This window comes from Polyodon spathula, chromosome 24, assembly GCF_017654505.1.
Source record: "Polyodon spathula isolate WHYD16114869_AA chromosome 24, ASM1765450v1, whole genome shotgun sequence".
NCBI classification, from domain to species: Eukaryota; Metazoa; Chordata; class Actinopteri; order Acipenseriformes; family Polyodontidae; genus Polyodon; species Polyodon spathula.
Window position 1 is genome coordinate 11130691 of NC_054557.1, and position 13729 is coordinate 11144419.

The window sequence follows — 13729 nt, forward strand, 5'->3', positions numbered from 1 at the left end:
TAAATGTACTGCGTGCGGTAACTAGAGAAATGCCTCACATGGGGATTGCCAGAAACGCATGACCAATAAGTCTTGAGTTTTCAATAAAAAAATGAAAAAAAAGTATAGTTAATCCAACTCAGAAATAAGTGGTATGTGCATGCAGGCTTTGTTAAGTATATCCCATCTGCAGCATTGGAATAAAACAAAGTAATATTCTTTCTGTTTATTTGCTTCACAGCCATATTGTTTGTGGTCAATAAGCAAATAAGTAATTTTGTTTTTATAGTGAGACCAAGTTTTTGTACAGTAGTTCAAATTAGCATTGGTTAAAATGTAAGGCTGTACTTAATGCATAACTCATAAGTTAGCATTAAAGTATGTACAGTATTTATTGAAAGTGCTCACGACTTCAAGGTAAAGTTGTGTTTTACTCACATAGTGGCTAAATTACTCAGTGACCCAAAACCCTTATCTATATCACTGTTTGCAGATAAAGGTTAACATTACCTTGGTAGAAAAAAAAAAAAAAAAAAAATGCAGAATTTGTATTCGGGATGAATGGCACCCTGCAATGTCCGGGTCTTGGGGAAGAAAGCATTGTTTCTAGAATTTCTAAATGAGAAAGGATGTGATTTTATTTCAATTAAAAGCATTTTCCTTTTTACAGCATACTGGTATGTCCGAAGTAACCTACCCACACATTCGGTATATTTCGTCAAGAATGACTGGATTTGGCCGAACATACGAGGTATGTATAAGAATGTTAAATATAGTAAGTATTGATAACACGTTTTGCTATTAATCTGACTTCTTGTACTGTCACTAGGCTTCATTAAAAATCAGTAAAATCCATCATGGTAGACTGCTGGGGAAGGGGTGGGTATTTTCTTTCGCAATGCTATCGCAGCTTAGAGATGCCAAAAGGCAACGACCCTGGTGCGTTTATTTAGCCATTTAACCCCTTCAATCCCTGATTTACTTTGCATTGTTGCAGCGGCAGTGCCAGTAGATTAGCACATGTTAAAGAGTGGTTCGGTCAGTCTCACACGTCTGCCTTCTTCCCGTAGGATCTGCTTCATTTAGAAGAGAGATTAGGAAATGTCAATCGGGGTGCCTCTCAGGGAACTATTGAGAGGTGCACTTATCCACACAAGTACAAAAAGGTGAGAACTGCTGGAACGGACATTGAAGTGGTAGCCTGGATGTTTAACACAAAAACCTTTGTATGGCCCATGACCAAGGCTTTGCTGAAATAGGTTAATTAGTTTTAATTTGCTGTTTTTCTTCTTTAATCCAGTGTACCTGTTTGAAAGTCATTTCATTACAATAAAGCCAGAAGATGGAATGGTATATAGAAATGCATCCGTGTAGTAAATGATATTGATATATTGCTCTGTGGGAGACAGATACCCTTGTGCATGCATTTGTCTACTGCAAGAACACTGTATAAACAACCATTTATATGATACTTTGATTGTGGGGGAGGTGTAGCATTCCACAGTGAGTAATGGCTTTTAACTATATTTACTATTTTATAAATGTCACATTTAATAGATGCAGTGCATTATTCATAGATGATAAAACTCATTAAATATATGCTTCTAGCCTCAAATCATTCCTACAAAAGGCGCAGACACCCCTAATGATGCTGCAGAGACTAAAGAATCCTCTGCAGAAATAATGGCAACTGTAGCTTTATAAGCAGACCGTTAATTAAAGTAGAAGGCTGTTTGGTTGTTTTTTGTGCAGTTTAAAGGAGCTGTAAACTTAATAGACATCCAATTTAATACAAGTAGGTTTTATTTTTTCTGCAGAGAAAGCTGCACGGTAAACAGGACGACGACGAGGGAGCAGAAGAGGACACTGAAGAGAAATGTACCATCTGTCTTTCTATGCTTGAGGAAGGAGAGGATGTCAGGTAAACCATAGGAGCTTTTGTTCAGCCTCATCTGGAGTTAACATGCATCTTTTTCCCCAGCTGTAATTGGGAAGTGTGCTTGTTTAAAGAGTGAATGATAAATTCAAAATAAATGTTTGGTCAAATGAGGTGGAGCAAAGGATCTCAATAAAAATAATAATTGGACCAATACAAAGAAATACAATGCATGCACTGTTTAAAATCTTGGATTGATGCTGTGCTGTTCATGAATAAATCTGTAGAATGAATAAGATCTTGTGCCCTCTGGTGTTTAAACATAAAATGGCACATCAGTAGGAACACTGATTCATTTACAAATAGTCAATATTTCTCTTTTTCTTCCTTTACAGACGCCTTCCTTGTATGCACCTTTTCCACCAACTGTGTGTTGATCAGTGGCTCACCACCAATAAGAAATGTCCCATTTGCAGAGTGGATATCGAGGCCCAGCTTTCAGCTGAAAGTTGATGCTATTTTCAAGAACTTTCATTTGTTTTCCTCAGTACTGCAATCAACCAAAGATGGCATGAATTACCTGCGCAGATTAAAAAAATAAAACAACAAAAAAAGCATTGAACCTAGAGTGCCAGCTAAGTCACATAGTACCGTTAATGCTAGAACTACATTCAGTATAGATTTAAAATTTTATTGTATTTATAAAGCTTTTTTATGTAGCTTTTAGTTGTTTTATTCTGTGTCATTTTTATTTTTGCATGGTTCTGTGTAATGCATTTATTTGCACATATAATGGGCTTCACGTCCTCAGACTTGCAGGCAAGAATAACTGCTCTAGAAAGGTAGCATTTGTTTTTAAGATTTTTATTTTATTTTTTACAAAATGCCTTGCTTTACTGGAGTAGAATGTCAACATCCATTACTAACCTTACAGAATTAATTTAATTGATCATTATATATTAGTTTTATGTATAGAGATTGTGATCAACTAGTAAAGGAAATATAAATCAAGAGATTCATTAGGAAGAACAGCTGCTGTATTAAACTCGGTAGACAGTGTCATTCAATGTCAGTGTGGGAAAAGACTGAACCATCAGTCAAAAACAGTAATTAGGAAATGCATACAAAAGCCATTTCCCTTTCTTCACACACCTTTTATTTAAATGTTAATGTTCCATGCTTAATTTAACACAGAATATATGAATGTCAAATAATGTATTTTGACTGTTTTTTTTTTAACTGATAGGCACGTAGTTGAGCAATGGGATGCAGGCAGAGTTGATCCTATCAAATAGCTGTTAGGACCACTGCTCAGACCTTCCCGTGCTTGGTTTCAGAAGCTGTGATTTGATTTTTTTTTCAATTGGGCATGGGCAGATTACATTTTGACCTGTAATCTTTTTTGCAAACGTAAACGACTTAATTGCAGCTATGCTATATATGGTTTGTCTGGCAAACACAGCTAAGACATGTTCCCTGCATAGGTTGTATTTTTTTTTAATTTATTTTAGTACTGGTTATCGTAAATTTACCTTTGTCTCGGTAATGTTGCAACAAACACATTTGCTGACGTGAACAACTCTTAAACACTATTAATCTCAACTAGCTAAATTGCATATACTTGCACATTAAAGGTGGAAACAGAGACTGTAAAGAGACCTGTGAATATGGTGGGGGGGGGGGGGGGGGGGGCGTCAAGGTAATGTATTTCCGCTCTGATTGCAGAATTTCTGAAATTGTAACATTATAAATGGAGTGTTGGAATGGAGTACTAATGGCAGGTATCCATGCATTCATAGACTTTTAATGGCCCAGGATGCATTTCCAAGGGATTTATATTAGTTTAAAAGAAAAAAAAAAGAAGAAAAGAAGAAATAAAGTTAGGTAACTCTTACTTGTCTCTGTTTGCTTTGTGTCACTTTGTTTGCATGATCGATATTTAACATCACACTTGTTTTAGGATACAGAGTTTTCTGTTTTAATCAAGCTCCGGTAATGGGATACAGTACACTGAAATGCAAGCATCTTGTTTATTTACCTAAATTATCTTTTTGGGCACCATGAGCAATGGGAATGTTTATACTTTATATACATTTATTGTCCTAAGCTGTGCTTTTGCACAACTGTGAGCAATGATTCTGTTATCAAGTCAATTTAATATACACACATTACAAGAGGGAAGGAAATGCAACTCTACATTTAGTACAACATGGTCTGTGAGTAGACAGTTTGTTTAACAGCATTTCCAATGCCTCAATCAATTATATGTTAGGTGAATAATTTAATTAGCTGAATATGAATACTGGCAAAAATAGGATTCTGCTACAAAAAACTTAAAATTGTAAAATGTTTATCAAAGAAAACTTCGATTGACTAAATAAATAAGAAATTCCTCTGCATAATCTGTGTCATTTTCAAAAACATTTACCATTGTACCTCAGCAGAAGTATTTCGAACAGGAACAATACACAGCTGGGGATTTGGTTGTGGGTGATGTGAGGAATCGTAACACACTTAAAAGCGGTCCTGGTTCTTTGAAGAAAGTTGGGTTACTTCCTGCTCTTTGTATTTCAACGCCTTTGAGTAAGCAATGTTTGTGCAGATATTACTGTTTTCCATCATGGCATATGCAGCTTTGCAGTAGGTTTGAATTTCATTATGAAACATACCCTGCCAGCTGGTTTCAAATGCACAGCAGTAATGTCTCCCCCTCTAACTCCCAAATGCTTTACTTTGGTGTTCAAAGTAAATTTTGTAGCCAAATGATCTCTTCTGAAAATCAAAATATATAAGAAGGCTGTCAACTATTAAATATATACCAGCTTGAGTGAATGCTGATATATTTGTTTAGAAATGCCCAAAACAATCCATTTGTTTAGAAAATGAATCTAGAAATATAATAAGCCTGAAAGAAAAATAAAATTGAACTGGTGGTAGTGTGGTTTGCTTTTGATCTTGAGTTCTGTTGAAATAAATCTTGTGTACAGCATCTTGCCAAGTTCAAGTAGTTGAAATAAAATAGTTAGTATTTCTCATTCTTTAATAAATATGTCCCGTTGATATAACACAGACTACCAGTAAATCCTAGAACACATGTTTTTCAGATATTTGACTGCAGCATCTACAATAAGCAGTCTCAAATGTCTAGTCCTTTTGGCCTTGGTTTCACTGTATAAGGGCTGGGTATGTATGGACTATAGTCAAAAAAATGCATGTGAGGGGAGGGGCTTTCATATGCAACGTAACTTCCCATAACAGTCAAATGAAACCAATGCCCTTCATGACAGCATGTGGTAAATGTCCTGCAGTTTGTATGGAAAATGCCGCCCCTCAGTGCTGAAAGGGGTGAGCTTGAACCGTGCATTGGTGTTTTTTAATCAAGATATATACATCTTTTTTTTTTTTTTTTACAGCAGGAAGCAAATATTTAATACATCAATATATAATTTTGAAATAACATACAATTTTAATCAAACCACAAATAATACTAACTATTGGTTTGGTTCTATATTTTTTGTGTCATTGTTTTCTATATATATATATATATATATATATTACAGCCATAAAGTTGTGCCAAAAAAGTGACATCATAATAAAGTAATAGACTATAAAACAGTAAACGATCTTTAATAACTAATAGTAACGAACAGTACGCCCTAACTTTGAGTTACCGGCACCTAAGGTACAAGTACTACGATTCCCAGAATGCACTTCGTTAAATAAACTTATCAAATCTTCTCAACGTCTCGAAGACGAGCGACAGTACTTTTTTATTTTTTGAGAAATGTCAAAATGATGATAACATATACAAAATGCAAATTACATGTACGACAGAACAGAGACGACAAAAGCAATTCTAACGCTCTGCGAACAATGTTGGCGAGGACAGTTTCCTAGACAACGCATTCCAGTGATTGTCACCAGCCAATAGAGGCAGTGCGTCCTCTGAAGTTGTATCCAATGAGCGCGCTCGGAGCGGTATTTGAATGGCGGAGCGTGTGTTATGAGTATATTGCTTGCTCGCACAGCAGAGACAGTCAATGTGAAAATTGCAGTGTTCTGTTTGAAAGATTTTATTTTTTTCCTTTTGTAAAGCGGTTTGCATTTTATCAGTTCTTACCTTTGCCGCAAAGCCAACGCAGAGAGAATGGCTTTCGCACGGCGCATTGCTGTAAGTAGAATATTTATTATTTTTGTTGGTTTAAGTTCACAGTTCATAGTTAAAACTTAATATTATCGTGTTTTCAATCAAAATTAAACCAGATGGTAATTAACTGGTTTAAGTAGAGGCTTGCTTTTTTGCGAAACAATTTGAATAGTCTGTGTGTTCACTTGTTTCTGGCAGAATAACTTACTGCAGTTATCAGGCAGGCCCAAGACCGTGTTTTGCTATGGGGACCGAGTTTACTGGGGGTTGTTTGTGAATACCTACTTAAACGGGAATCTTATGCCTACGTTTCCTCGAAGCACTTAATCTTGATGGTGCAGCGCTGTAACACCTGTTAACTGTTTTAGCACAGGCATGACTGTTATACATTTGGCTCCCAATGTATTTATTTTAACTGTAGGTGACAAGCTTTCCTGACTAGTCCATAGTTGCATGCCTGGCAAACGTTCAACCCTGCCCATACTAGTTGTGTTGGGATGTGTGTCAATGCAACACTTCAAAATGCGTCTTTTGAATGCTGCATTGTTTAACAGTATAACTTTTTTGTTTGATAGAACGCCAGAGAGGTTGATAATGCTCTCCTTGTCAAGGCCAAGGCTCCCATGGGAACTAGGAGGCCTGCCCTGGAAGAGATTTCGAGTAACAAGTTTGCAACGAATGCACCACTCATCAAGGTTTTTGCAATTTCAACATCGATGATATCTCCTTCTGCTTCATAAAGTAGCATCCTGCTGAGACTGTCCTGTCTTTCCTTGTATCTAGAAAACTGAACGCATCCAAGCTCCTGCAGTAAAAGCAACCAGGCCAGCAGGTACCAAGCCGCCTGTTAATGTTGCACCTCGGAAACAACCTGCTGCAGTGGAGAGAGTTCCAGTAAGTTTATTTGTAATTTGGCTTAGAAATGTGTGCCCATAGCCTTGTATACGAATACGTGGGTATATTTCATGGATTGATACTCTAAGGTCTTCTGCAGAATCTACTGGTAGCTGTAGTAGGAGGATTTGTAAAGTGTGGTTCATCGGTTATTAATCCTGGTAAGTGATGGGTTTTAAAAGGTAGGGTGGGAGTTGCATACATGTAAAATAGGAGAAATGCATGGCTAGCCCAGGAAGCTATGTTTGTAAAGATGGGTAATTTTTATGTAAATGTTTTGTCTTGAGGTTTCTCCGCTCCCAATGGATGTCTCCATGAAGGAGGAGGAATTGTGCCAGGCTTTCTCTGATGCCATGCTGGATGTAGATGACATAGATGCTGATGATGCAGAAAACCCCCAGCTCTGTTCAGCATATGTAAAGGATATCTATCAGTACTTAAGGCAAATTGAGGTATATAATTTAACTTTTGTTACTACTATAGTAAACGCTAACTGGTAAAGCACTGAACTTTTTTTTTTTTTTTTTTTTTTTTTTTTTTTTTTTTTTTTTTTTTTTTTTAATAAACCTACAGGTGCAGCAGTCAATACGTGCCAGGTATCTTGAAGGTCAGGAAATCAATGAGCGTATGCGTGCCATCTTGGTTGATTGGCTGATTCAGGTCCACTCAAGATTCCAGCTGCTGCAGGAAACTCTCTACATGACTATTGCTATAATTGACAGGTTCTTGCAGGTGAAGTGTTTTTATCTATATTGTGACTTGAGCTAGGTGAACTTGAAAACTAGCCTCCAATAAGTAACCAGCTATATTCTGGGGATTAATAAAGCCTTCATATTGGGGTGAGGATTGTATTTAAATCAGACCCAGCAATGCGAATGTATCCAGAATGGGATCACTAGACTTGTGTCAAAGGAGGCCTAGCTTGCAGGAAAATGGGGTTTGTTTCATTTAAATTCCCATTGGCTAAAACTAAACCATTAGTCTTTCACCAGGTCCAGCCCGTTTCTCGCAAGAAGCTTCAGTTGGTTGGTGTGACGGCCATGTTGGTTGCTTCAAAGTATGAAGAGATGTATGCTCCTGAGATCGGAGACTTTGTCTACATCACAGATAATGCTTTCTCCAAATCTCAAATCCGTGAAATGGAAATGCTCATCCTGAAGGAGCTGAACTTTGAGTTGGGACGTCCACTTCCCCTACACTTTCTCAGGAGGGCTTCGAAGGCTGGCTGTGTAAGTGTAGGATAGTGAGGGCTTCATGTTTTATTTGAATACATATCAAGTTATTTTGAGGAGATTTTCTTTGGGCTTGAACATAGTATTAAGTTGTCCCACACTGATCTCTTTTTACACTTGGAAATCAAGGCTGTATTTGTGTCTTCTCTGCAGGCTGATGCTGAGAAACACACTCTAGCAAAATACTTGATGGAGCTAACCTTGTTGGACTATGACTTGCTGCACCAACATCCTTCTGAGATAGCAGCTGCTGCCCTTTGCCTGTCGCAGAATCTCTTGGATGGAAGCAAATGGGTAATTTTTTAATTTTCACTCTGCCGTCTGTAAAATGCAACTGGGGTCAAGTTGCATTTAATGTGTAAACCTGTTAACCCACATGTCATTTGATGCATGAAAAGCTGACCTGGTATTGTACCAGGTGAGCTTCATATTAATGTTTTGCTGTTTCAGTCCATGGCTCAGCAGTGCTACACTGGCTATTCGGAAGAGGACCTAAAGTCCATAATGCAGCATATGGCCAAAAATGTGGTGAAAGTTAATGAAGGCTTGACCAAGCACACAGTAAGTTTCTTGCCAGATGTCAAACGGCAGATCTAATGCAGTTTGTTTTTTGTAATGCTATGGCATCTTGGTGGGATATCCTAGTTTTCATTGCTTGCAAAACATCTGCTGCTTGTGTGCCTGCCTCCAAGTACTAATGTAACTGATAATCTCTGCTCCACATTTGCCAAAATGTGGGGGTTGGCTTCACATCGAATTATTTTCTTTGCAGGCTATCAAGAACAAATATGCAAGCAGCAAATTAATGAGAATCAGTGCCATTTCACAACTGAAGTCCCCTGCCCTCAAGGCACTTGCTGCACCACTACTTGCCAACATCTGCTAGAATATTCTGTGAAATCAACTACTGTTTGCACTTTTTATTTGTTAACCCAAAAGCCTGAATGGGCAATACTGCTGCTTTTATGTAAATTGCTTTTTTTATGTCTTTAATTCAGTTCTTGGATTGTTTTTTTGTTTTAACAAAAATAAAGTAACTTTTTTAAAATGTGGCGGTTTTTTTTTTTTTTAAATGGTATGGTGGGATTACTTTGGTTTTTCCTAGGAAAGATTGCTGATTCTAGGGAACTTAAAATGAACAACTGAGTTTGGTTCACAGTGGAGTCTTTTTTTTTTTTTTTTTTTTTTTTATTTTGACTTCAATTTACACTGCCTGTAATATACAATCATGTGTTAATTTAGTAGCAAATAGTGATTTGGAGATAAGGTTTGAAAGGGTATTGGATGAGTGAGTGGGGGGTACTTCGTGCATTTTATATAGTGAAAATAATTTATTTACCAAAATGCTTGGATTTTTCTTTTGTCTTCCACAACAAAATCCTTAGTCAAACACTTTCTTCTGGTGTATGCAGTTCTGTCTGAACAAACCTAACTAGTTTTGTTTCCACTCAAGTGGAGTCTTCAATAGAAATGTAGGAATTTGCTGCCACTCAGCAGTTGGGCTGAAAGTATTCAGAACAGATTAGTCAGGAAGGAGAGACATTGCCTGACTGCACTGAGAGGTAATTTTATTTATTTTAATGTATAAATGGAAGGGGTGAATTGACTGTTTCTGGTGTTTACTGGCTGATTTTATTTAATTGGGTGTACTTAGTTTTTAAGTTAAAATCAGAAGCCCTAATCTAGGAAGTTTCTTGACTAGTCAATATTGACGTTGTAATTTATTACTGTATCTGAACACATCTCTGGTGCAGTTTGATATCTGAGCCTACCATGCTACAGCTGTTCTGCACTTTCCAAATCCAGTTGTATTTGCATTAGTCTCCAAGTGCTTGGTTAAATGCCTTTTTGCAGGTTTTGAGTTGTCTTCAATGCTGATTTTGACTTTGTTAGTCATTGCATGCAGTGTTCTGTTTGTTAGGGGTTTCCGGGCGCTCTGGTTCAGGCACTGCATTTCTTCTGATTTGTTTTGCTTTACCAAAATAACATCCGTGATCAGTTGCCATGTGTTTAAAATGATGAATGGTTCTTAAGCGTTGCCTTGCTAACCCCATGTGCTGAATGATGAAAATAGATGGGTATCAAACTTTAAATAACTTAAGTTTAAAATTGGAACAATCACAGCGTACCTTTTAAAACCACTCTGATTCTACTGAACAATCAATTCATTTTGTACATGCATATGAGCAATATTCAAACAGCCATGCTTTTCTGTGTTTTGTATAATGCTGTTAGTGTTAGCTATCATTGGTCATGATTCCAAAGAAGTTGTTTCTATGTGAAAAACAAACTAATTCTAGTGACTTTTTATTCTCCTTTTAAAAACAACATTTTAAAACTACAAAATGACATTCACTTATTGTAACATCCATCCATTTTATATGAAGGGTTGCATGGTTAATGACCCATCCACGTGTCCTATGATTTCCACTGATGGAGTTCATCATCAACAAGTTTAAATAGACTGATCAAGAGTCAGTTAATCATGGGTTTGTTTTTGCCAAAGTGCCTCCTAACATATTGGATGGTTTGAATTAATAAAATCTTTCAATTTTAAGACATTGAACGATAACATTCAATGTATACATGTCATTTCCTCACAGTTGCTCTTATGTACAGTTATGAAAATAACATGCCTAGCATTCTTATATTTTAAGGGTTATTACAGCAGGTCATTTCAAAGCTGTCTGTTAAGATTAAAGATGATCCTAGCTTCAAATTTCATACCGCAACAATTTGTTAGATTTGCCCCCCTTTTTTTTTTTTTTTTTTACAATGTTAGTCTAATTTTAGTGTTTGGTTTAAAATGGCAATTTTACAATGCTATTTTAATCCAACCAAATAGGTTCGGCTAGTCTGATCACTTTATTGGAACTGCATTTCTCAAAGCAGCACATGTTCTGGAAATGGAGTACATAATTATCTTGGAGATTATGCATCTCTGTAGTGCACCAAACCTGATTCAATAAAATACCGCAGAGAATAATTTGATGCATTTATTTATGATGGCATTGTCAGCACACCTACTAAATTGTATATGTATGTAACAAGTAGGTTTTTTTTTTTTTTTTTACTGCTTTATGGAATAGAGCCTACTGAGTACCAGGTCTTATCCTACCAACAGAAACAAACAAAACCAAAACTAGACAGCAAGTGCAATGGAGTACTACATACTGCATTATACATTCATATACACTTCTAGCATGTAACATTTTTATAAAGAATCATATTTTATAGTGTACAAGCAAAATAGACAAATGGCTCCTTACACATCAGATTTAGAAAATATGGACCGGCCATATTAAAGTATTTTGAATGATAAAGGCAGCTGTATTCTGAGCAGCACCTCTATGGTGTCCATGCTGGAGTCATAAACAGCAGGAGGTATTGTCTTGGGAATTTATCATGTTGCTAAATTATATTTTGTAGTAAGCAATAAAAAGAGGTCTGTTTGTTCCATTAACCCTAAAGTTCTGGACTTGTGTGTCTACCACCTCCAGTGTTCTCCCCTGCATCAGAAATCTGATTCTAAAAGTGTACCACAATACCTTTAAAACCACTGGAACTAAAGGAAACCGTCATCCAAGATTACAGGAGGATTTACAGACTGGAGTCACTTTATTGTTCTGGGCAGGAACGTCTATATGTTAAACAGTTGGAGAGACTAGATTTTAATGAATCCTCCACAATGGCTTTGCTCACATTCAATTCCCAAGCAACTTAACTAAAGACCTGAAGGCATTTTCCCCTTGGAAAAAAAAAAACATGAATAGTTAACTGTGATTCGAAATGTTGGTGGCTCAAGAAATACATCCAGAGCGATGACATTTGAAAAAGCCAGTTGCTGTTGCATTGCAGGAGTCTTTCCTGAAGCAGTTTCAAAAGTCAATGGGACAAAGTTAACACATACAAGTTATTTACAGGAAAAGGTATATTCTGCCCCCATCAGGACAGGGGATGATAAAGTGCTTCAGCAATCTTTCTAGTGTTTCTTTCAATGTCTCGTTCTTCCACAAACTTGGTGAGGTTGTCACGCTCCATTTCCAGTTGACTGCACTGAAGCCGTTAGGACACAGATCTACAACCAGATTACAAGTTCACTTATACACATGTTTACCAAGGGGTGTTCAGCAGTGCAACCCTATTCTTCAAATAGGCAGTTTTGCACCACCTTCAACAGGAGATACCTATTAAAGTATAATGGTATAAACAGCTGTAGTGTCTCCTCATGCAGGGAAAAAAAAAAGTTTCTTGAATGTTTAATAGAGACGGTCGATGGAATAATGAGGAGAATGTCATTGACCAAAAATGGTCTGCATAGTATATTGGTCCTTAAGTTTTTCTCCCTATTGTAACAGAATAAATACAATTCGATACACTAATGATGCAGAAAAAAAGGCATTAAGTTTATAACCACAGGTCCCCATTCCATTCTGTTCAAGCAAAATATAGTACATAAGTTGAACATCATTACTGTGAAGACAGCTGCTGCAGGACTACTGTTTTCTACAAGACCTACAGTAAAACTATCAATGTCACAGGTAAAGCTTAGTAGCATAAATACCAAGTATTCACTTTGGGTTGGCAATACTATTTATCATTTCAAGCATAGCAGCAAATATAGTCAATCGTTTCTTTGTCTACAAATCTGGACAGGAACAATACGGACAGACAACGTAAAGATGCCAAAAAGAACCTTCAAATCATGGTCCCAGATATTTCAAGAAAATAACTCAAGTTACCTTCATTATATTTGCAAGGAAAAAGAAGCTATAAATACAATAAATAGTTTTGTTCAGTGCTCACAACAGGGGTATAGCTAACCTAAGTCCAGGAGGGAATTGGCCATCTTGCTCATCTCATGGAACTGTAATGTCCTCAAAATCAGCATGTGAGTCTTAGTTTTCTGTTGGAACAATTTTCAAGAACCACTTGCTTTAAGCAGGTAAAACAGATACCCCACATGTTCGCCTTCTCCTTGGTTTAGACGGTTGGCATTCCTTCATTTGGTTTCAGTCTAGAACGTCACTATATTTTCGTAACGTAGTTATTGGGGAATAACCCCTGTTTTCTTCGTAGTCTCCCCATCCACCACCCTGAGGCATCTGTTAAAAAAAGAAAGACATTGAATAACATACCCCCAACCAGAGCAGTTAAACAGAATTGATAGAGGAGGAACAAAGCAGAATTGACCGTTCCTCTGAAAATCGTGTTCACGTCACATGCTTTTCCATTGGAATTGGCTATACAGGATTTGAAGATCACTATTTATACACAATACTGCTATCGACTAGTAAAAAAAACCTTTATTTTCTACATTTCATTTCAGTTTCTTGTTTCTGGACGCAATTAGAGGCTAGCAGTTCAGAGGTTTAAGAAAACAGAGCCACCTTCTTTTATGATTTCTATGATGTCGTCGGCGTTGAAGCTGAGCTCGTCTGTGTCTTGAGCATCGTAGGCATACAGCGCTTTGCACTGGGGCACCTGGGGCTTTGGTTTGGGCAGGGGCTTGGGTCTGCCGCCGCCAGGGGTGGGGCGGCTAGTCATCTGCCTGTGAGCGCTGGCGAGAGAGAAATAGAAATTAAGTCCAAATAATATAAT

The 13729-nt window shown here is 37.1% G+C and overlaps 3 protein-coding genes across 5 annotated transcripts in view; 2 read left to right on the forward strand and 1 right to left on the reverse strand.

The window, feature by feature from the left end:
* LOC121298922 (E3 ubiquitin-protein ligase Arkadia-like) overlaps positions 1–3749 on the forward strand; it is a 44523-nt gene extending 40774 nt beyond the window's left edge. Inside the window, 4 exon segments of the mRNA XM_041226243.1 lie at positions 650–730; positions 1050–1145; positions 1779–1900; positions 2251–3749. Coding sequence (XP_041082177.1) covers positions 650–730; positions 1050–1145; positions 1779–1900; positions 2251–2368 — 417 coding nt within the window. The 3' untranslated portion in view covers positions 2369–3749.
* Positions 3750–5492: 1743 nt separating this feature from the next.
* On the forward strand, positions 5493–11024 carry LOC121299044 (G2/mitotic-specific cyclin-B2-like). Of its 2 annotated transcripts, XM_041226527.1 has the most exons (9): positions 5496–6026; positions 6578–6697; positions 6786–6896; positions 7184–7348; positions 7470–7628; positions 7889–8125; positions 8282–8422; positions 8579–8689; positions 8901–11024. In XM_041226527.1, exons 1-9 carry the CDS (start codon positions 6003–6005, stop codon positions 9012–9014), a joined length of 1182 nt encoding a protein of 393 aa, XP_041082461.1. In that variant the 5' UTR covers positions 5496–6002; the 3' UTR covers positions 9015–11024. The 2 variants fall into 2 exon arrangements, with proteins under 2 accessions (XP_041082462.1, XP_041082461.1); XM_041226528.1 differs by lacking the exon at positions 8579–8689 and having other exon boundaries at positions 5493–6026.
* Positions 11025–12048: 1024 nt separating this feature from the next.
* LOC121299043 (unconventional myosin-Ie-like) overlaps positions 12049–13729 on the reverse strand; it is a 49025-nt gene continuing 47344 nt past the window's right edge. For both annotated transcript variants that reach the window (XM_041226526.1, XM_041226525.1), the window contains 2 exons: positions 13519–13688; positions 12049–13233 (listed from right to left, as the gene is read on the reverse strand). In XM_041226526.1, coding sequence (XP_041082460.1) covers positions 13157–13233; positions 13519–13688 — 247 coding nt within the window. In that variant the 3' untranslated portion in view covers positions 12049–13156. The remainder of the gene's footprint in view (positions 13234–13518; positions 13689–13729) is intronic.